Source organism: Prionailurus viverrinus, chromosome A1 (genome assembly GCF_022837055.1).
Source record: "Prionailurus viverrinus isolate Anna chromosome A1, UM_Priviv_1.0, whole genome shotgun sequence".
In the NCBI taxonomy this organism is placed as follows: Eukaryota; Metazoa; Chordata; class Mammalia; order Carnivora; family Felidae; genus Prionailurus; species Prionailurus viverrinus.
Window position 1 is genome coordinate 143,881,550 of NC_062561.1, and position 24,133 is coordinate 143,905,682.

The 24,133-nt window shown below is 40.5% G+C and overlaps 1 protein-coding gene across 1 annotated transcript in view; it reads left to right on the top strand.

The window, feature by feature from the left end:
* Positions 1 to 375: 375 nt before the first annotated feature.
* The window catches only part of JMY (junction mediating and regulatory protein, p53 cofactor), a 104,331-nt gene continuing 80,573 nt past the window's right edge, over positions 376 to 24,133 (top strand). The window contains exon 1 of the mRNA XM_047849804.1: positions 376 to 1,967. Within this exon, the coding sequence (XP_047705760.1) occupies positions 939 to 1,967 (1,029 nt within the window). The 5' untranslated portion in view covers positions 376 to 938. The remainder of the gene's footprint in view (positions 1,968 to 24,133) is intronic.

Here is a 24,133-nt window from a genome sequence, read left to right on the forward strand (position 1 = left end):
TTCTGAATATAGGAGTTATCGATACCGACTTCCACCAGAGCGAAAGCAAACACATTTACATTTCAAGGTGCCTTTGAATGACGGGGCTTCGAAAAATCTCAGTTCCTCCACCTTTGTTCCTTCCTTCTCGAGACTCAGAGGCACCTGTACCGCAAGGCACACCTGGCACTCCGACCGTCTCCAGAGCCAGCAGACTGACTGCTGCCAACTGCCGGCTCCAGTCTTGGGAGAAGGAGTCTGCGCGGAAAGATGGACAGAGTCCTGCGCGCGGCCGCTTGCAGGCGAGGGCGGGGGACGCCGAGGGGCGGAGCCGGCGCGCGCGCACGGGGTGTGCGCGCCGCCGCCGCGTCACCAGCGTGCGGCACGTGCCCGTGTTTACGTCCCTCGTGGAGCAGCCTACGTCAGCAGCCAAATGGCAACATTGTGGCGATTCTGAAGCTCAGAGTTTTGGAGACGCGTTTCTCCGTCAGGCCGGCTCCGGGCGGTGGGGAAGAAGAGAAGAAGGAGGAGGGGCGGGGAGATCCGCTTGGACGAGCGGCCGGTCTTGACCGCCTACCGGCCTGCCTGGCCCCGCGGGACCCGCGCCTCACCTTCAGAGAGCCGAAGACGCAGCACCGCGGCCTCGCGCTGGGGGCGGCCGGGTCGGACGCGAGGCGCCGCCGCAGCGCGGGGCTTGTAAACAGATCCAGCCGCACGTGACCATGTGAACTACCTGCTCCGGGGACGCGTATTGTCTTTCCCGCGAGCCCCGCCACAAAGAAGCGCGGCGGGTTCGAGTGCTGAGGGCCGGGCGAGCAAGCGGGGAGAGCCGGCTGGCGCGCTAAGATGGCCGAAGGCGCCCAGCGAGGGTGAGCAGGGGGCGCGGTGCAGCCAGCCGGTGAGTCTTCGGGCGGGCAGGGCCCTCGGCGCCTCCCCCGTGGCCTGGCTCCGGAGCCACCATGTCTTTCGCGCTGGAGGAGACGCTCGAGTCGGACTGGGTGGCCGTGCGGCCCCATGTGTTCGACGAGCGCGAGAAGCACAAGTTTGTCTTCATTGTGGCCTGGAACGAGATTGAGGGCAAGTTTGCCATAACCTGCCACAACCGGACGGCCCAGAGGCAGAGGAGCGGCTCCCGGGAGCAGGCGGGGGCGCGAGGGGGCGCGGAGTCCGGAGCACCCACGTCGGACGGGACCCGCGGGCCGGGCAGTCCAGCTGGCAAGGGCCGGCCCGAGGCCACGGCCTCTGCGATTCTGGGCAGGAGCCCGGGACCCCGGAGGAGTCCGGCCTGGGCGGAGGGCGGCTCTCCGCGGAGTGCGCGCAGCCTTCGAGGGGACCCGCTGCTGCGGAGTCCGGCCGGCAAAGGGGCGGAGAGCCCTCTCAGAAGCCCAGTGCGGGCCCAGACTAGCCCGGTTCGAAGGGGATCTGAAGGCAGAGATGTGGCGGGGGCCGCCCCTTCGGCGCCTCCGGAGGCCCCGGTGTCCTCGGTGCGAGTAGTGAGCGCCTGCGGGGCGGTCTCCGAGGAGATCGAGGTGCTGGAAATGGTGAGGGAGGACGAGGTGGCCCCGGGAGCCCTGGCGCTCTCGGACGCGGAGCAGCCGCCGCCTACCGCCGAGCTGGAGTCTCCGGCAGAGGAGTGTAGCTGGGCTGGGCTCTTCTCCTTCCAGGATCTGCGTGCTGTGCACCAGCAGCTGTGTTCTGTGAACTCGCAGCTGGAGCAGTGCCTACCCGTGTTCCCCGAGGAGCCCTCTGGCATGTGGACCGTGCTGTTTGGGGGGGCCCCAGAGATGACCGAGCAAGAGATCGACACTTTATGTTACCAGCTCCAGGTCTACCTGGGCCATGGCTTGGACACCTGCGGCTGGAAGATCCTGTCCCAGGTACTTTTCACTGAGACCGACGACCCTGAGGAGTATTACGAAAGCCTTAGCGAGCTGCGGCAGAAGGGCTACGAAGAAGTGCTTCAGCGGGCCAGGAAGCGCATCCAGGAGGTAAGAACCTAGTCTGGGCTGCAGGAGTCCTTGCTTTTGGTTGCTCACTGCCGGGGGTTGAAACCTCAGTCTGGACTGTGCGCATTTGGGAAACTTGTTTTTCTGGACAAGAGAAGAGGAAGAAGATGGGTTCCTTACCATTCTCCCCCTTAATTCCTTTCAGTGGTAGGAAAACCGTGCTTTACCTTTATTGGCCCTCTGAAGGAACTTTGATATAAGTCTTTAGATTTTTTTCTTCCATTTATCAAATAGGTTCTATATAATAAGGGTTCGGTTTACTCCTCCGTGCTGGAAATAAAATTAGAGCCACTGAGGCCAAAGGTGTCAGGTAAATGGACACCGTGTGTTCATTTCTCTCTTGCCTCTCTTTCCAGCAATAACTGCCCAGATGTTAACCCTACTTTTCTGGTCCTGTTCATTTACTAATAATAGTGTCTTTGGGAATACACTTGGTCTTTTTTTTTAATCTTCGTATGTAGTTTGGCAACTTAGGCAAATTTTAAATTCGTTTTCCTCCAAATGAGTAGCCTGTCTAAATGAAAAGGCACCACTCTCCATTGGATGCAAATGTATTTTTAAAGGTTTATAACTACTCTCGGAATCTCTCAAGTCTTGATAACTGGCTCATGTTTCATTCCTGTTTTAGGGAGGGGAAGAAAAGGTCCTGGGCAGGAATGTTTATTATACTTTGTGTCCTTCTAAGTAAAAGTAGTACCAAGCCTTTCCAAACTTTCTTAGGCTTAAAATTACATGAAATAATGGAAAAAGTCTGCATGGGTATGCATGCGGAGCTCTACAAGCAAAATAAGATATGCATAATTTGAGGTCCTGCCTACAGAACAGCTTCTGCTGAAGGAACTTTACTAAAAGAGTATTCCAAAATATATTTTAGTTTTCAGGTAGTCTGTATGGTTCAGTCTGTATAGAGTGTGCAACTACTGATCTCCTGGTTGAGTTGGAGCCCCAAGTTGAGTGTAGAGATTACTTAAAAATAAAACATCTTGGGAAAAAAAGATACACTTTAGTTTTTACCAATGGACACTAACATATTTCCTCAAAGCTACTATTTTTAGTATTACTACTAATTGAGGTTAGAGGTGGGGTGGGGAAATGCTCCTTTTTATGGTGTTTATATTCCTGACATTGTGTTGTCATCTGTTAACCATGCCTGTGTTTATGTAATACTTGAATCCTGCTATTAAGGCTAGGATGCTCATCTCCTGGTTTCTTCATAGAATAGTATGGTATTTTTCATTGCTAGACTTGGAGACTTAGGAAATAACTTTTTGTTTCCCTAATCCCACAGTGCTCTCTTAAAACTTAATGAATTCAGGTTTTCATTCCTTCCTGTTAGTTTATTTAGTGCTAAGCATCACCCACCTGGTAATGTGATCCTGGAGTTCCAGTGATCTGTTTTTATTTTCCACCTTATCATCTTCTGGCATCTGTGTTCCCCCTTAAATTCTTTTTGGAAGGAAGTGACAAATTTTAAATGGTCACATATATTTTCTTTAGAGTTTTGTTAAAACTGACCTGTATTTTTTTTTTTTTAAACTGGAAGGACAAATTAGTGCTTCTTTCTCTTACACTTTTTTGTTACATTTTGCAATTCTTACATTTCTAAAAATGTAGGCAGGTTTAGTTTTAGTTTTGTTGATATTCAGAAAAAGTAATTTTATCTGGTTTAATTCAAATAGGGTAAAAAATGAGGATTGCCAAAAAATGTAGTTAATTAATTACAGTTATCTGGAACTCTTCCATGGGGGTGGAGTGTTACATTTTTTTAAAAGAATATCTTTTCCTAATTAAGGTTATATTGACCATAATAAATTCTCCTTAACGGAGAGAGGTTTAAAGTTTTAAAGAGTATTTTGTGTTCTGGAAAACAACTCAGATGAAGTTTATTGTAAATTCGTTGGACATTAAATACGTACATACATTTTTGGTGCTTCATTTAGTTGGCTTGAACAGTATTTGAAAAATAACAATAACAACAAATTCACTTATAGTGCTCACCCTGATAGGTACTGGAACTTTATTTTGAAAGAAATGAGGCTTAGTGGGGAAAAAAGGGTGGTGTGATTTAATTAGTGACGTCTGCTCTGGGCTTGATAATGGGAGTTTAAGAGCACACCAGCCTTGTTTTTGTTGTTGTTCCCTATCTGCTTAAGTTTTTTACTATTTTAATAGTTTGCAATAACTTTTTTAAAGTAAAATATTTATGGAAATTTTGTCAGTTTAGTACTAATGATTCTGTTAAGTTTAGTTATTACCTCTCATTGAATGGTTTTTTTGTTCCCAATTTTGAAGTTGACTTAATTTGTGGCAGTGGCTATAGGTGTTCAAGCCAGGCGTACCTGGTAAATTAAAAACATTTTTAGATACATGTTACTAGAAAATTTAGTCTTTGGTTATGGTTTTCCCTCTTTTTAATTTCTCTGGGTCTATTCTGCTTTTTTTTCCTCCATAATATTCCTTTTCCTATCTATTTAAAGGCTTCAGCTTAAAAACCACACCTGTTTTTGTTCAAAATACTCAGTAAATTGTTGAAAGGAGTTTTTTTTTTTTAATTTTTTTTGTTTTTTAAGTAGAACAGACTGTACTGCTAGATTGTAAACTTTTCAAGGTCACTGGCCTTGACAGTATCTTGGAATTCTCTTTGCCATCCCTGGTTCAGGGCCACACATCTTGTGAGCACTCAATATTTGTGGACCAAGAACATGAGAGGTGGTTGGTTTTTTTTGTTTGTTTTTGTTTTTGTTTTTTTTAGTATTATGAGAATTTAAAGGATTTGGAAGAATCTTTGATTTATAGTTGTAGGTAAATAAAATTTTAAAAATTGATAAATGTAAATTCCTTAAGGGACTGTACAATTTGAGAAGTAGGAGTAAAATGTTTTAAAATTGTAAAGAACTTTCTAAATAAAGAGGTTATCTGGCATTGATGAATTCCCTATAAATTGAGGGGAGCTATAGATGGACTTTAATGGGGTCCTTTAAGGTAGTGAGCCAAGTTTTATATGCACAGACATATTTGGATTTTTGGAGAGAAAGACTTTTATCAGATTCTTCAAGGTGTTCCTCAGAAAGGGCTTTAAATCTGTACTGGTAATTCATTTGCTTTGTAAACTTTGGGCATAACTCTTGGAGTTTAAGTATTGGAATACACTTATGATTTAATATGTGTTATAAGAAATACTCCTATAGCTTTGTTTTGTGGAATAGTGAAGAATGAAAATCTTAGGTTTTCTGCTATAAGTTTTATTAGTGATTCACAAGTTGGGTCGACTAGAAATAATCTGAGGAGCTGCAGTTGACACAATATTAATGAAAAAATTTTAGATGACATAAGAATTGTAAGTAGAGCTTTAATCTTGAAATTCATTACAGGGAAGATTAGATTTGTCTTGGACTTTAGAAGGGTTTAGTGAAGTACTGCTATTTATACAGCAGGCACTCAATCCCTGAACCCAGTGCCACCAGGGCCTCTTGGAATGGTTGCAGCAGTAGTGTTGGTTGTAGGTCAGAGCTGAGGATCATATTATAGTGTATGTGCTTGGGTGGCCCATACTATGGCTTACTTACCTGTGATGACCTTAATTTTGTAAATAATTTCTGTGTAAGGACAACTATTGTTGAAATGGTTGTGGTCCTTTAGATAGTAAACTTTATGATAGTAGGCTTGATTAAGATCTAATAATCATTGTTCTCTTTGAAATTTATTATGTTTATAAAATTGCTCAGGTAACTTCTTCCCAGTGATTTTAATTTATTTCCAGTAAGAAAACCAAACACTGAGAGCTGCATGTGTTTTCATAAGTAGCCATGTAAGGCATGCTGTAGACAGAGCCTACCTAGTGTTTGGAGTCAGAAAGACCTGGCTTCCAAATAGGACTCCCCACTTCTCTGACCTGCTTAGTTATTTAACCTTTTTGAAACAGGGAAAAGGGGAAGATATTTAAAGGATATCTTGAGATTTAAGTAAGATACTATGAAAAAGTGCTTAACAATGTGTCTGGCACGTATAAAGGAGGCTTCAGGAAATGTTCATTTTTGGGTTTATTTTGGTTTTTTTGTTTGTTTGTTTTGTAATAAGGATTCTGCAGAGTTTTCACCTCAACATTTATTGCAGGGAATGTAACTAGTATTTATCGGAAGTACTTAGGTATTGGAGTTTCTTATTTACTCTCTCTTCATCATCCCGACTCTCTTTTTTGATAAGTGGTATTTTATACCCATTTTACTGGGGCTGAAGTTGAGACTTGAAGATGTTGGATTTGGCCAACCTTAAACAGCTAAGTTGTGATCAAACTCAAATTCAAATTTAGATTTGTCTTAATCCAAACGTATTTTTTCTGCAATGCCTTATTGAAGACAATAAAAGGGATGTCAGTCTCTTGAGAATGAGAGAATGGTACTATTTAAACATATTCAATAATGTGTTTTAAATTAAATAACTCATTTGTTTAATTTCAGGTTCTTTTTGATAGGTATGTGTGGGGCAGAGTCTCCATGTTGTGTTACAGAAGAAAGAGGTTCCCTAGGGGTGTAAGGGTGGGTTTATGTTAGATAAGAGTGCCTAATTGCTGTTTTCCTTTCTATCTTAAAATGACTCAGCTATAGATGACTCCTGACTTGAGAGGTTATTTAATGTAAAGGGCCAGGAGCTCTAGGAAGAATGCTTACCATCCCTTCTCCCAATTATGACTTAATTTTTGTGAACAACTAAGATTACAAAACTCTAGAGCCACATTGAAATCTCAACTATATATAGAGTAGATAAGTCACAGTCTTTTTAGAGCCTTAGGGTGCTGGCCTTTCATTGGGCCGGTGTGCCTTGACCCATGATTAGGTATAGATAATAGAAGCAGGCTCAGAAAGGACATAATACAGTCGCAGTGGGGAGAGCTGTTCTGCTTGTATATTCCCATAAAAACAGTGTAAACACAGTTGAATAATGAAGCCAAGTGAATTTTGTGCGATTCTTGAAAGTTGATGAAAGACTTGAACGGTAGAGGCTATGAAAACAATGACTTAGATACTAATCATTTTCTTCAATCATGTGCCGAAATAAACTTGGCCATTTTTCACATCACTGAAGAAAAAGTATAGAAAAGAGATGAATATATGCTTTTAGGTTAGTGTATCTGTAATGCAGAAACATGGAGGCTGGTGGCAGGATAGCAGCAGCCTTCATGATAACCGGTTCATGTTCACTTCATTTCTCTACTTGCTGTTTAACATCACATGATGCCCAGTCCACCACATATTTCACAGGCATGAAATCAGGCATGTTTCCTCCTTGATAAAACAAGGCCAACTTTGACAAACACTTGAGCAATGTGAGTTCAAGGGGTTTTTTTGGGGGGGTGGGCAGGGAGATAGAAGGGAGAAGGTGAGTGGGAGGTTTGGTTTGTTAAACACAATTGTTAGGTTTGAATTAGCAATCTTCACCCCTGAAATCTTCACATGTAACTTTAATCAGTCTCTCAGTGTTCTCCATTGCTGCTTTATTTGAACTTTGTGGAATATTGTGAGAAGTGGGAATTGAAAGCAAAAGGTGGTCTTCCATTGATGCTTAAAAGTCTGTGTGCTTACTTTTTTTGTAATGGAAAGTTTCTCATGGCTCTTTTCACTCTTTAATAGGCCAGGATCTGCTCCCTTTTAATCTGTCCAGTTCCCTCAGTGATTGATGGGAGAAAATTTAAGTTGCAAGGGTAAGAAAAGACCATGAAGACTAAACTATAGTTCTTGATGCTGTTTAGTTTTTGGTAAAGGTGGTGAAGTACATTTGGCCTTTCAGGCTTCTTGTAGAGGACTTATTTCTCAGTAGCCTTAATGCAGTAAGTTGTTAAAGCTCCACAAGGGCAGAGAAGGATTCATTCAGCAAAAACCTAGAAAATTTCGTGAGTTTTCTTAAGTGTAGAAAATTGCCTTTTTATGTTTGTCCTTGAATGTTAAATTTTATATGGTTATAATTACATACGATAGACTCTTTTCACTCTGTGTTGAAGGTTTTATACTATAGGCTGTGAAATGAAAATAGGCCTGATGGGCTAGAGGAGAATGGTCTTAAGGATAAATATATGAAGTTCCTTTATTTAAAAAAAATTGTTTTTAAATGTTTATTTGGAGACAGAGAAAGAAAGCGAGCAGAGGAGGTACGGGGGGGGGGGGTTGGTGGTGGGAGAGAGAGAGAGGGAGGGAGGGACGGAGAGGGGGAGGGGGAATCCCAGGCAGGCTTCGCTTGATCTCACGAACCATAAGGTCTCATCTAAAACTAAGAGCTGGATGGCTAACTGAGCCACCCAAACGTCCCTGAAGTTACTTCATTAACATGGGGTTTTATTTGTAACTTTAATATTTAATTTTTTTTTTCAACGTTTATTTATTTTTAGGACAGAGAGAGACAGAGCATGAACGGGGGAGGGGCAGAGAGAGAGGGAGACACAGAATCGGAAACAGGCTCCAGGCTCCGAGCCATCAGCCCAGAGCCTGACGCGGGGCTCGAACTCACGGACCGCGAGATCGTGACCTGGCTGAAGTCGGACGCTCAACCGACTGCGCCACCCAGGCGCCCCTGTAACTTTAATATTTGAAGGTGATGGCTAGAGGCTTAGTTTATATAATGAATATTAATGCATTTAGGTAACATAAACATAGGGAGAATACAGTGATAAAAATGTCATTTTCTTCAGAAGAAATTTTGAATATGGTTCATCACCAAATTGGCCTGCTGCTAGGAATTAGTTGAGGCAGGTTTTTTTTTTTAAATGTTTATCGACTTGGTTTTTAGAATGTTTATTTTTGGCGGGTGGGGGAGACCGAGACATCCCAAGCAAGCTCAACACTATAAGCACAGAGCCTGATGTGGGGGCTTGAACTAATGAACTGTGAGATCATGATCTGAGCAGAAATCAAGAGTTGGATGCCCAACTGACTGAGCCACGCAGGCACCCCATTGTTTTTATTTTCATCTTATTTTTTAAGGCAGGGTATTTTTTACAGAGGCTCTCACTACACTGTCTTTAATTAGTGTTTAGGGGAAAGAAAACCTTACTGAACATGGCTCAGGAAAATGTGTATTTTTCTCCTAATTCTGATACTAGTGGCTTGACCTTAGGGCTGTCACTTACCCTCTGTCTTAATGTCTGAGGTAAGACTGAGGTTAGAGATAAAGGATCTGGGTGATTTACAGTCCCCGTGTAGCAAGTGTTGGGACCTGATCCATTTGTTTTATGTGCTTGTATCCAGGTGTAGGTCTCCCTGCTGTAAGGTAACTGTTTAAGTCACAGCATTTTTCATTTTACTACATCTTTTTAGGCTCCGAAAAAAGCCCTGATTCATTTTTGGGTGCAGAGAGCGTTAGAAGAGGGCAGAAGTGTTTCTTCCTGTTCTTGGGCTCCCTTTGTTCATTACTTGTTGTTGAAGGTGTTTTGTTTTGTTTTGTTTTCCTTTGGTGCATTTCCCTGTGGTTTCTAGTATTAAAACTGCTTTTCCCAGTTTTAGATAACTTGAAGTTACATTTATAAAATAAATGTCTAGGGGCGCCTGAGTGGCTCAGTCTGTTGGGCATCTGACCTCAGCTCAGGTCATGATATCACGGTCCGTGAGTTCGAGCCCTGCATGGGGCTCTGTGCGGACAGCTCAGAGCCGGGAGCCTGCTTCAGATTCTGTGTCTCCCTCTCTTTCTGCCCGTCGTCCCCCATTAATGCTCTGTCTCTCTCAAATAAATAAATGTTAAAAAAATGAAACAAATGTTTAGTTACTAAACATTTAATAACTAAAGCTATTTCTTTAAGCTTTTCTTCCTCTTCACCTTCCTATCTAGGTGAGTCTCTTTCCTCTTTACTGACACCAGTGGGGCCATGACTGGAGTGACCTGTGTGAAGTGATGTATGTGAGATTTTAATTTCAGTCATTAAAGTAACCTTTATTGAATGCTCCCTGCTTTCTGTTGCTCAAGCACTGTGCTGAAGTATTTAAATACATTATCTAAATTAGCATGTAGATAGGAGTTGAGAGGTAGGATTTGAGTTTTTTTGAGTCTTTGCTCTACTTAATAGCTTTGTGAATATGGGCCTTACTAATTCTTCCTTGGTTGCTGCTTCTGTAAAGTCAGGGAGTACTGCTTTTGTAAACCGAATATGGCTCTCCTCATCTGTAAAGTGAGGAGAATACTGCTGCCTTTAAAAATAGATCTAATGTAGGGACACCTGGGTGACCCAAATGGTTAAGCATCCCACCTAGGCTCAGTAAGCATCCGACTTTGGCTCAGGTCATGATCTCACAGTTAGTGAGTTCCAGCCCTGCATTGGGGCTGTGCTGTTAGCACAGAACCTGCTTCTGATCCCCTGTCTGTCTCTGTCTCTGTCTTTCGCTCCCCCCCCCCCCCCTTGCCCTGTGCGCGCGTGCTCTTTCTTTCTCAAAAATAAATGAACATAGGGGCGCCTGGGTGGCTCAGTCGGTTAAGCGTCCGACATCAACTCAGGTCATGATCTCGCGGTCCGTGAGTTCAAGCCCCGCGTCGGGCTCTGTGCTGACAGCTCAGAGCCTGGAGCCTGTTTTGGATTCTGTGTCTCCCTTTCTCTCTGACCCTCCCCCGTTCATGCTCTGTCTCTCTCTGTCTCAAAAATAAATATTAAAAAAACATTTAAAAAAATGAACATAAAAAAATAAGAAAAAGTGTACATTAAAAAAAAATTATTCAAGTACTTAGAACAGTGCTGTATGCCCAGCAAAACACTTGGTAAATGTTAACCCTTAATATTAATCTTCATATCATACTAAGATGTAGGGATTTTACAGTAGAGGAAACAGATTCAAAGAGAGTAGATAAATTTGTCCAAGGAAGGTAACATCTGGCATATAAGTGGACCAGATTCAAATTCAAGCCTGATTGATTCTATACTGCTTTCTTAACCATAGGCCCATCCTCTTTCCTGTAGAAACGGAGTGAGGCTAACTGATAAACATTGTCAAATTGAAACACACGGTCAATGTCTCATCCCTGGGTGAAAACATTAACAGTGTTTGGCTGCTGAGTGTTTTTGGAAAACCTTGATTATATAGGAGGCTAATTTAAGTTTGTGCCTGCATTTATAGTACATGAAGCTCATTTGTGAGATAGGATGCATATGTCCATCTTAAAAGAATCATTTATAAAAATAATAATTTTGGGTGGAGCCTGGGTTGTTCATTCAGCTAAAATGTCTGACATACGCTCAGGTCATGATCTCAGGGTTCTATTTGTGGGTTCAAGCCCTGCATTGGACTCTGCTGTCAACACAGAGCTCACTTCAGATGCTCTCCCTCCCTCTCTCACTGCCCCCTCACACTCGTGCTTTCTCTCAAAAATAAACATTAAATATAATTTTTTATAACCACAGGAAGAAAAAATGTACTGATATTTAAATATTCTGTTGTAAATTCTTCTGCATATATAAGGTTGCTAAGGGTGAGTTGGTTTAGACAGTGTGATGATTTTCCTTTTCACAAGTGTATTTTACTTTAAAGATGATTTATTTTCTCTCCAGAATATTTTCTAATGCTTTTTTCTCCCCATGGTAGAGCTAGAGAATTTGATATAGTCTGAGTTAAGACCTGAAATCTACCTACCTATTCTGCTGTTTTTTCTCATTTAAAGAATTAGTCCATAACATCTAATAGTGAATATTTTACTCCGTTTCCTTTAATTACTTATTCCTCTTAAATAATTATCTTATTGGCTAATTTTTTTCTGGCTAGACAGGGGCAGAGGGCAGTTAAGTGTGTTAACTTCTCTTTTTTTTTTTAATTGGAAATCCTACCCCTTTTTTCTCTTGTATTAGGTGATGTGAATTTTGGTAGTGGGGTTGCTAAATGAAAAGGTTATGAAAGGTAGGGTTAAAGAAATGAAGGATTAAGAGAGAAAGGGGTCAAGAATTAACTTCAGTATTTAAACTTGAAAAATTAGTGGGAATGGATATCTTTATTTTAGGAAATTACATGCCAGCCCACAGTTTGAAGGCTTTGTGGGTGCTTGTTGGAGGGCCTTGAAGTTGGCTTTTTATTTTTATTTATTTTTTTAACATTTATTTGTTATTGAGAGATAGAGGCAGAATGTGAGCAGGGGACGGGCAGAGAGAGAGACAGAGACACAATCCGAAGCAGCTCCAGGCTCTGACTGTCAGCATAGAGCCCGACACAGGGCCCGAACTCACAAACCGTGAGATCAGGACCTGAGCTGAAGTTGGTCACTTAACCGACTGAGCCACTCTGGTGCCCCTTGAAGTTGGCTTTTGAATTGGTTTTATATTACACATTGCACCTTTCAAATTTCAAATAAGACTATTTTATGTATCTTGGTGGAGATTATATAAATGAATGTCAAAATGGTAATAAAAGTGTGACAGTTTGTTTTTAACTCTTACTGTATCCCCAGTAGAAACTCCTAATCCCTGGTTTCCAAACCCCTTGTTGCTGGCTCATGTGAATATTAATATTTTCGTCGACTTTGCAGGATAGGATGGTCTTTTTAAAAGTCAGCCTTTTCTATAGCTCTTCCTTTTTTTTTTTTTTTTTAAATATTCCCCATTCCTTTTGTTTATAAGTATCCCAGACAACCCTGATCACAATTGATTTGTAGATACTCTAACTGAAATAATTATTTAAGAAAATAGTAAGGATTGGGGTGCCTGGGTGGCTCAGTTGGTGAAGTCTCCGACTTCAGCTCAGGTCGTGATCTTATGGTTCTTGAGCTCCAGTCCCACTTCAGGTAAGCTTGAGGCCTGCTTCCAGATCTGTGGTGACAGTACGGGGCCTGGGTGGGATTCTCTCTCCCCCCTTCTCTCTGCCCCTCTCTCATTCATGCTCTGTTTCTCAAAAATAAATAAGTAATATTTTTAAAAGAGGATAGTAAGGATTAACTTCTGGAAGTCCTTATAGTCCTTAGATCTCCTCATTGGTCATCTATTTAGCATATCCTTTTGTGCCAGGTGCTAGGTGTGCCATAGAAAACAAAGACACAACCCTTTTCTTTAAGCTTCACTATAATTTTTTTTTTTTAAGTTTATTTATTTTGAGAGAAGAGAGAGAGTTGGTGATGAGCAGAGGGAGGAAGAGAATCCCAAGCAGCTCTGTGCTGTCATTGCAGAGCCCCACACAGGGCTTGATTGCACGAACCTAGAGATCATGACCTGAGCCAAATTCAAGAGTGGCCTCTTAACTGATTGAGCCACCCAAATACTGTCATTCTAATTGAACTTAATTTATGTTTTTGTTTGTTTTAATCTTTATTTTTGAGAGAGAGACAACATGAGCAGGGGAGGAATGGAGAGAGAGAGACACACAGAATCAGAAGCAGGTGTCAGGCTCTGAGTTGTCAGCACAGAGCCTGGCATGGGGCTTGAACCCATGAACTGCGAGATTATGACTGGAGATGAAGCTGGATGCTTAACCCACTGAGCCACCCAGGCGCCCCTATTTTTTATTTTTAAAAATGTTTATATATTTATTTTTGAGAGAGCGCACAGTTGGGGGTGGGACAGAGAGATAGAAGGAGACAAAGAATCTGAATTAGGCTCCAAGCTCTGAGCTGTCAATGCAGAGCCCAATGCAGGGTCCGAACCTACGAACTGTGAGGTCATGACATGGCTGAAGTTGGATGCTTAAGTGACTGACCCACTCAGGTGCCCTGACTTTTTTTTTTTTTTTAAACAAGTCAAATGTGAGAATTTCCATTTTTTTTTTTGGTTGAAGAGGAGTGTATAATTAATGTGCTCTAGGACAATTGGGTATACCTTTGGTTTTTTCCTTTACTATAAATAACATATATTTTCTTCTACAGATGAAATAGAATTTGTAATTGTTATTACAGGGAAGGTAAAGCATTTGGGATACAGAGTCTAGATGGTAATACAAATTTTGCTTCATCTCACCCTTGAATTCTGTATACATAAGCTACCTAATTGTACTAGTCTCATAATGTTCACTTTTTGAAATGTGAAGCCATTATAGAAAATAATGTGCCAAGCTTAACCCCAGTCATTACACAAGAACAGTACTATTAGTGCAATTTTTTTTTTTTTTCCTAGATAGTCTTAAACCTCTTTTCTAGCTTAATGACATGAAAAGTATAGCAGGGCTGATATACTGCAATAATACCTTTAGAATCAAGTAGCCATTTTGGAAAGTGCAATGGAATAAATCGGTAGAGGGAGGATTACAGCACATCACTTGTGCTACAGGTCAAGGTTTTTGGAGATAAAGTTTTTGAGTTTTCATAATTTTTAAAATATTGTCATTTTCTCATGTAGTGTGTGAATAGGTTGTTTTTAAAACTGGTGTTTGATGTCTATGTTTGCATGTGTGCTCCTGGAGTCTTAAGATAAGTCGAGTTTTATTCTCCTACCCTGTGGTCATCTCTCATCCTAGAGTAATATGTATGTATGTATGTATGCATGCATGTATTTATTTATTTATTCTAGGGAGAGGGCAAGAGGGGGGCGTGAGGGGCAGAGGGAGAGAGAGACAGAGAGAGAGAGAGAGAGAGAGAGAGAGAGAGAGAGAATGAATATCTTAAGCAGGCTCCATGCCCAGTGCAGAACCCAGTACAGGGCTTGATCCCATAACCCTGGGATAACCCCATAATCCCATAACCTAAGCTGAGTTCAAGAGTCTGATGTTCAATTTATTCAACCACCCAGGTACCTCTCTCGTCCTAGAGTTCTAAGTCTAACATTTCCAACTTTCCCTTGATCTGGGTGCTCTATTGAGCTTCTTTTCATTCCATTTATCCAGAGCACATCCTCCACCTGCCATCCCTGAGTTGGTCTGTGGATCTCTGTGGAGCAGCACCTTTAATCTGAGTCTTTGCTATTTCTGTGGAAATGCCTTACTTCCCTCAATTCTCAGAACTATTACTCAGTTCTTCCAAATCTGGTGTTGGTTTTAAGAAGCTATCGATTATGACGTATGTTTGATTTTATGACAGATTTTCTTCAGTGCGAGGGAAAAAAACACTTTTATGTACACATTGATTTGTAAATACATTTGATTCAGAAATACTAAATATGAATTTTAGTAGTAAAGAATAAAATACACAGGGGTGCCTGGGCGGCTCGGTTGAGCGTTGGACTCTTGATTCCTGCTCAGGTCATGATCTTGTCGTGGGATTGAGCCTCCCCTGTCTCTGCTGAGCATGGAGCCCATTTGAGATTCTCTCTCTCTCCTTGTTTCTCTGCCCCTCCCCTGCTCGCGCTCTCTCTAAAAACAAAACCACACAGAGAACAAACTGCACTCTTCCCATTGCTTACCTCTGGCCTTGTAGACAGAGCCCAGATTCCTGACATTCTGAGCCATCCATGTTTTGGTTAGCCTGTTACCCCCTAATGTCTTCCTTTTTTGGTCTAAATTCTACCCTTCTTTCCAGGGCCAGATGAAGTGCCCCCTCGTAGTAAGTCATTTCTGACCACTGTCAGGAATTTCTGTCAGAAATTCAGAGATCATAGAGGCCTTATGTTACATATGATAATTGCTGCCCTGTGTTTTTCTCTATTTGAGCCACTCCTGCCCTTTAAAGTGCATTATATGCCCCTAAGAGACAAAGATGGATTTTCTTGTTACTGTTTTCTAATGCCTCAAATTCCCCAATGTCTCTGTATACAGGAGGTACTCAGTTAATGTTCTTTAATCTTCAAAAAATTGGCTGTTCTACATGACATGTGTATGTAGCTAACATTTTGATTAAAGGTATGTGTTTCTCCAGGAGTAAAATCAAATTTACCGCTTCTGTGGAATAAAGAGGCTATAAATCAATGTTTGAAATACCAGAATGAGTAATTACTGTCAGCAGCCCTTATACTTGATAAAACTGGGTTTCAGCTTTAATAGTTATTAATAGATAATCAGTGATTAACATACAAAATAACATGAAAATGATTCAGCAGTTTTACAGAACAAGAACAGAATTGAGCAGTGTGCTTTGTGAATGTGGAAAATGTTTGGCTTTAGTCCTTACTTTTCACTTGAAGAAACAGATTTAATAGACCTAAGGGGAGTTCCAAGGGCCACACATCAAGTTTCATTACTGGGTTAGGACTCTCCTATCTGAGGACCCTAGTGCTAGTCCAGAGTCACTCCTTTTTACCAGCAGGTAATTATTTGCATGTCTTAGCAATAATTTAAAAGTGAAGATAATTGTAGATTTCATTATGTTGCTTCTTAAACATCTTTCTAATTAAAAAAATATAAGAAGACACTCAGCCTTGGGGTTTGACACAGAGTAGGAAGCAAAGTTATGAAACTACACAGGAGAGTTTAGCTTCTAAATTTTATGTCTAGAACTTCAATAATTATTTCATGGTCTTCAAGGATAGTAGCAGTCCTCTAATCCTGAAGTTAGAGAAATAACGCTTGAATGAACTCAGTTTGGGAAGGTACAGAATGGGGACTCCATACATAGACAAACAGGAGGTGTCTTCTCCGTCTCTTCTCCTCTACTGGTATTGATCATTGGCAAAGAAACCAAGTTGAATAGGACTGGGGAGAGGAGTGGTGCACGGTTATTTGCAGTGATTATAGGGAGGCTCTAAGTTTTTTTAACTGTGGTCACGGACTCCTTTAAGAACCTTTGCCCTAGAAAAATTTTGCGGAGGGCAGAGTTTTATTTCAAATACTGGGTAATTGAGACCTCATAGGTTAAGAGCCTAGTTCTTATCAGGATTAGATCAGAGGAGGCAAAAATAAAGTATCCATTAGGGAAACGAGAAAGAAGGGAAAGATAAAAATGTTCTTACGAGGCTAATATGTTTGTTTAATTAATGCTTTATGCAATTGTGCTTCATTTCTTCTAAGTGTATCAATAGAGCAAAATAACTTTGTAGAATTGCATGAAATGTGCCAGGTCTTGAAGCAGAAATTAACTCAAGTTGGTATTTCTGTGCCCCTGTTCCCTGCTGTCTCTTCTTTCCTCTGCATCCTACTACTATGAGCATCTCCGTATTGTGTTGGCTGCCCTTGAGCCCATTCATTCTTGCGTCAGGCATGTTATGATTCTCATTCAGATCAGTCTACATGCTGACTCAGTTTGTGTCCATCAGTGAATATTTCCAAATTTAGCAAACCTGCAGTTTCTGTATTTTAACTTCAGGCCTTTCCTATACGTGGCAAACATCCTTAATCCTAAACTATCCAACTCTATCCAATTTCTTTGTACTTTTTTTTTATTTATAGTATCTTGCACATTTCTCAGTTTGTAACCTGCTAATGTCTGCAGCACAGTTTATTTATTCCCAGGGTTTTGTGAGTTTTGGTTATCAAAATAAAAAAATAAATTGTTATTATAATAGGTTAGTGATTATATTCTTTGATCGGTTAAATTCTTTTATCATAGGTTATAGGAAATGGTTTAGGCTAAAGTCTAATGCTTACTAAATTGCATCTTTTGAAGTTCTTAAAAAAAATTTTTTTTTCAATGTTTATTTTTGAGACAGGGGGAGACAGAGGGTGAGTGGGGGAGGGGCAGGGAGAGAGGGAGACAGGCTCTAAAACAGGCTCCAGGCTCTGAGCTGTCAGCACGCAGCCGGTTGCGGGGCTCGAACCTACCAACTGTGAGATCATGACCTGAGCTGAAGTTGGATGCTTAACTGACTGAGCCAACCAGGCACCTCGCATCTTTTGAAGTTCTAAAATGCATAGACTTTGAGTATTTTCTCTATTTTTTCTCTATATTTAATCTATTTAGATTAAAATAGATTGCTAATTGGAGCTATAATTGGTTTTAAGGTAATCTAATGTTGGAATAACATGAAACTTTATAGCAGAGAGAACAAATTAATAAATTAGCAGTGTTAGGTGAGATGCCTTGGGCTTCTCTGCAAGAGTATTAAGTTTAGTTGCTGCATAATAGCCTTCTAAAGTACTTTTCTGTTTCAGAATAAAACCATGTTGCAAATAATACGTAAATATATTAACATTTGGATGCAGTAACTGATTTTTGTCTTGTCAACTACACATCCACGTAGAGTGGTAATGTGATTTAATTAATAAGTGTATAGTGACTTAACGTTTTGTGTTGGCAGAAAATAGTGTCTGTTTAGTGTATTACATTTACTTTAGTGTCTCTGTAAGAAGAGCTCAAAGAAGCCTAGTGTCTGAGGATTGTCTTACTGTTAAATGGTAACATTTGATCCCTGGTAAATGACTGCAGAAACTTTATTATTGAGAGATGTTCTATAGTTTTGTTTTCTCGTTCTTTTAATAGTTTAACTTTCCTAAAACTTGGTAGAAAATCATTATCTCAAAGAAAGTCATCCACTTTTAAGTGGAATAAAAGAGGGCTGTGAATATACGTTTTCTGGCAAGAAAGAAATTACTACCTTTACTATAAAAGGATAGTTTCTAATTTATTGTAAAAATTCATTTTAATCCATTCTTTGGTTGCTATTACACATTCACTTTTCCCCCTAGTTTTCTTACTGTTCCTTAATCTAGTTACATTTTTGATATGCCACAGCCTTGAGATGGTAAGCCATGGTGGAGGTGAGCACCTTTGCCACCAGTTAGAACTGATTTTCTGGGACTGTGCTGTGATTAGAAATTGATCAGCTGCAGAGCGCCTGGGTGGCTCAATCGGTTAAGCGACCAACTTTGACTAAGGTCATGATCTCATGGTTTGTGGGTTCAAGCCCTGCATCAGGCTTTGCTGATAGCTTGGAGTCTGCTTCAGATTCTGTGTCTCCATCTCTCTCTGCCCCTCCCCCCTCATACTCTGTCTCTCTCTCAAAAATAAACGTTTATAAAATTAAAAAAAAAAATTGATCAGCTGCTGTTACTTTCATAACTCTACTTTTTAATTGTAGCTAAAAATAGATGATTCAACACATGACTTAGCTACTTTTTGAATAGTAGGTGGGTGGGCACAGGAAGAGAAACATGTATCATTTTCATATTTCTCATACCTCATCCTTTGGAAAAGTTAAGTAGTTTTGGATGTTGTGGCAAAGGAGAAAATTTAATTTTCCTATTTTTGATGTGTAAGCCAGAATACCTTAAAGTTAGGGACATAGAGAAGGAATAGAGTACAAACACCTGCTTAAAAAAAAAAAAAAAAGTACAGGGGTACCTGGGTGGCCCATTAAACATCTGGCTCTTGATTTTGGTTCGGGTCACAATCTCAGGGTTTATGAGTTCCTGCGGAGCCTGCTTGGAATTCTGTCTCTCTCTCTCTGCCCCTCCCTGACCATGTGCGCGTGTGCTCTCTCTCTCTGTTTCTCTCAAAAAAACAAAACAACAACAAAAAACCTTAAAAAAAAAAAAAAGTATGTATTTACTTGATCATGACTGAAAAAAGTATAAATGTAAATCTCCTCCCCAATCACCTCCATTTCCCTGTCTGTGGTTCCCATTCTCAGAGGCAATCAAATTTCTAGTGTGTCTTTCAGATTTAGTCCTATATACAAAGATACATAGGACGTACATAACTTCCCATCTTTTTAACATTCAAATGGTAGCATTCTATATACTGTTACATATATATATATTTTTCTCTTAACAGGCTGCATTTTATTTGTTTAATTTTTTTTAATGTTTTTTATTTTTGAGACAGAGGGAGACAGAGCATGAGTGGGGGAGGGACATAGAGAGAGGGAGACACAGAATCTGAAACAGGCTCTGGGCTCTGAGCTGTTAGCACTGAGCCCAATACGGGGCTCGAACCCACGAACCGTTAGATCATGACCTGAGCGGAAGTCAGACACTTAACCGACTGAGCCACCCAGCTGCCCCAGGCTGCATTTTTTAAAAATGGCTAAATAGTATTCTGCTGAATGTATATTTTTTTTGATAGTTTTTTTTTGTTTTTTTTTTTGCTGTTGCTGTTAAAATAGCGTATCTTTTCCCACATGTACTAGTATATCTGTGAGCTAAGGTAGATTTCTATAAGGGGAATTTCTGGGTCAAAGAATGCATTTTGATTAAAATTGTTTTCTGTAGAAGTACACCAGTTTACTCCCTCTCAAACAAAAGGAGGTTGCCTTTTGTTTCTACATCCTTTTCAAGACTAAAGTGTATTTTCATTTTTTTAAAATATTTTTAAATGTTTATGAGAGAAAGCATGTGTGCACGTGCACTGAAGGTGGAGGGGTGGGGAGGTGGGGAGGTGGGAGGGTGGGGGGGCGGGGGGAGAGGGAGACAGAATCCCAAGCAGGCTGAGCACTGTCAGCACAGAGCCCAATGTGGGGCTCAAACTCTTGAACTGTGAGATCATGACCTTAACCAAAAATAGAGTCAAATGCTTAACCTACTGAGCCACCCAGTCACACCAAGAGTATGTTTTCAAAAACTTTTTGGTCTTACTGGTGACAGGTTTTAGTTTGTAATTTATTTTGCAATTCTCTTGTGAGTAAGTTTTCATTTGTTTAGGAGTCATTTCTTTGAATCCATTACATTCTTTACCTATATTTGTATTGTTTGTGGAAATTGTCTATGTGTTGAAAGTATTTTTCCTTTAATAATTTGCCTCTTGGGGTGCCTGGGTGGCTGTCGGTTAAGCATCCAACTTTGGCTCAGGTTGTGATCTCCTGTTTGTGAGTTCAAGCCCTGCATCAGACTCTGTGCTGACAGCTCAGAGCCTGGAGCCTGCTTTGGATTCTGTGTCTCCTTTCTCTGCTCATGCTCTGTCTCGCTCTCTCTCAAAAATAAATAAATGTTAAAAAAAATTTTAAAAATAATTTGCCTCTTGATTTTATTTTGTATGCCTTTGTAGCCAGATGAAAATTTTTGCAGCAAAATTTATTAGTCTGTTTTGATAGTTTCTGGATTTTGAGTCATGCTTTAAAGCCTCTCATGATGAGATTATTTAAAGCAAGAACAAATAAACAAAACCCTACATGTTTTCTCCTAGTTTTATGATTTTGTTATTTGCATTTACATTCTTGATCTAGCTGAGATTTATTTTGGTGTAGGGAAAAAGATACAGATCCATCTTACTGTATTTCCTGATAAATGAGAGTTACCACACAATTTCTTGAATGATCATATTTATTGTCCACTAAACTTTGATATAGCTGAACTCTTTAATACTTCATTGTATTTGTATTTGATGCTTTTATCAAATAATATCAATAGTAATAATACAAATAATAAGGCCATTGCCCTCTCTATAGTTACTCTTCATAATTAAAAAAAATTTTTTTTTAAATTTTTTTGAATGCTTATTTTTGAGAGAGAGACAGCATGTGAACGGGGAAGGGGCAGAGAGAGAGGGAGATTCAGAACTGAAAGCAGGCTCGAGGCTCTGAGCCGTCAGCACAGAGCCCAGTGCGGGGCTTGAACTCAGCACCCGTGAGATCATGACCTGAGCCCAAGTTGGAAGCTCAACCGACTGAGCCACCCAGGCACCCTAGATTTTTTTTTAACTTTAAAATTGGCCTTTTCTTATGCAATAAAAAAGTCAAGTTATTTTTTTACCATGTGGAATTTATAGATTAATTTAGTAAGAATTGATAGTTTTGTTATTAGTCTTAAATTTATATCATCTTTTGGTACCTTTAAACATTTTATGTGTTTATATAAACCTCTTAAGAGGTTTAAGTTTATTACTATTTTTCTGTTTTTGTTGCTGTTTTGTTGTAAATGGAATCCTTGCTAGCTGTTTTTACTATAATAGGGTTGTTGGTTTCTGCATACAAATTATAACTAAGCTTATTGAATGCTTTTTCTGTTGCAATTTTTCAGTTTATTCTAAATTACATTCTTAAATTGCCAGTTTTTATTTTTTAATATTTTTAGAAGTTTATTGAGAAGAGAGAGTGGAGGAGGGGCAGAGAGCAAGAATACCACCAAGCAGGCCTCCTGCTGTCAGAACAGAGTGTGATGCAGGGCTCAAACTCTCAAACCATGAGATCATGACCTGAGCTGAAATCAAGACTGGGTAGGTTGCTTAACTGATTGAGTCTCCCACGTGCCCCAGAACTAGAATATCTTTATGATCATTTTATTGTTTGTTTGTAGGAGTAAAAAGCTAATAATAATTTAAAAAAAAGCAAGCATGTCATCAGAATGAAGAGAGTTAATTTGATGGTCTCAAATCAGTGGTCATTGCCTTTAAACTTCCACCTTCACTGAATACATGAAGGCTTACATACTGGAGATAAGATCCTGGCCAGTGCTAAAGAAAAGACCAGACTTATTTGTCACCCTTTACCTGTCTTTTTTTTTTTTTTTTAATTTTTTTTTTTTAAACGTTTATTTATTTTTGAGACAGGGAGAGACAGAGCATGAACGGGGGAGGGGTAGACAGAGAGGGAGACACAGAATCGGAAGCAGGCTCCAGGCTCTGAGCCATCAGCCCAGAGCCTGACGCAGGGCTCGAATCCATGGACCGCGAGATCGTGACCTGAGCTGAAGTCGGACGCTCAACCAACTGAGCCACCCAGGCGCCCCGTGTGGCTATTTCTTAAAATTAGACAAGGGAAGTATTCTGCATCAATTGACTCTTCCTTTTGTGAACAATTTCTCTGTAGTTTCTGTTACTGACTGGTAACATTTTACCCATATTAGAACTTCTTGCATAATTGGAGTCACTTCTCTCAAACACTGCTCTTGCTTCATTACCTAAGAGTAAGTAATATACTAAATCTTGTGTTGTCATTTCAGCAGTCATTATAGCATCTTCTGTCTCAAGGAACCACTTTCTTTGCTAATGTATAAGAAGCAGCTCCTCATCTGTTTTATCACGAAATTGTAGCAATTCAATCACGTCTTTAGGCTGCACTTTTTTTTTTTTTAATTAAAAAAAAAAATGTTTATTTATTTTTGACAGAGAGACAGAGCATGAACAGGGAAGGGGCAGAGAGAGAGGGAGACACAGAATGGGAAGCAGGCTCCAGGCTCCGAGCTGTCAGCACAGAGCCTGAGTCGGGGCTCGAACTCACAGACTGGGAGATCATGACCTGAGCTGAAGTCAGACGTTCAACCCACTGAGCCACCCAGGTGCCCCAGGCTACACTTGTAATTCTAGTTCTCTTACTGTTTCCATCACATCTGCGGTTACTTCCTCCACCAAAGTCTTGAACCTCTCAAAATTATTCATGAGATTGGAATCAACTTCTTCCAAACTCCTGTGCATGTTGATATTTTGACCTCTTTCCATGAATTGTGTATGTTCTTCACGGTGTCTGGAATGGTGAATCCTTTCCAGAGGTTTTCACTTGACTTTGCCCAGATCCATAGAGGAATCACTATCTTTTGCCACTATAGTCTTGTGAAACGTAGTTCTTAAAGAATAAGACTTGAAAGTCAAAATTACTCCTTAATTCATGGGCTGCAGAATGGATGTAGTGTTAGCAGGCATGAAAAGTATATTAATCTCACTGTTCATCTCCATGAGAACTCATAGGTGCCAGGTGCATTGTCCATGTGCAATGTTGTGAAAGGAATTGTTTTTTCTGAGCAGAAGATATTTTAAGCAGTGAGGTTAAAGTACTCAGTAAACCATATTGTCAATAGATGTGTTGTCATCCAGGCTACACTTTGGCATTTGCACAGAGTAGATCTACCATAATTCTTTTTTTTTTTTTTAATTTTTTTTTCAACGTTTATTTATTTTTGGGACAGAGAGAGACAGAGCATGAACGGGGGAGGGGCAGAGAGAGAGGGAGACACAGATTCGGAAACAGGCTCCAGGCTCTGAGCCATCAGCCCAGAGCCTGACGCGGGGCTCGAACTCGCAGACTGCGAGATGGTGACCTGGCTGAAGTCAGACGCTTAACCGACTGTGCCACCCAGGCGCCCCTAGATCTACCATAATTCTTAAGGGCCCTAGTATTTTGGGAATGGTAAGTGAAGTGAGCATTGGCTTCAACCAGCTGCATTAACTGTTAACAAGAAAGTTAGTCTGTCTATCCTTTGAAACTTTGAAGCCAGGCACTAAGTTCTCTTCCCTAGCTATGAAAGTCCCAGAAGGCATCTTCTTCTAATGTAACAATCTAAGACTGTTTGTCTGTATTGGGACTCTGTTGTTTAATGTAGCCACCTTCATGATTTACTTTATTTAGCTGGATCTTCTGGACAACTTACTGTAACTTCTATGTGCATACTTTATGCTTCACCTTGAACCTTTATATTATGAGGGAGACTGCTTCTCTCCTTAAACCTTATGAAAATCAACCTCTGGTAGCTTCAGAC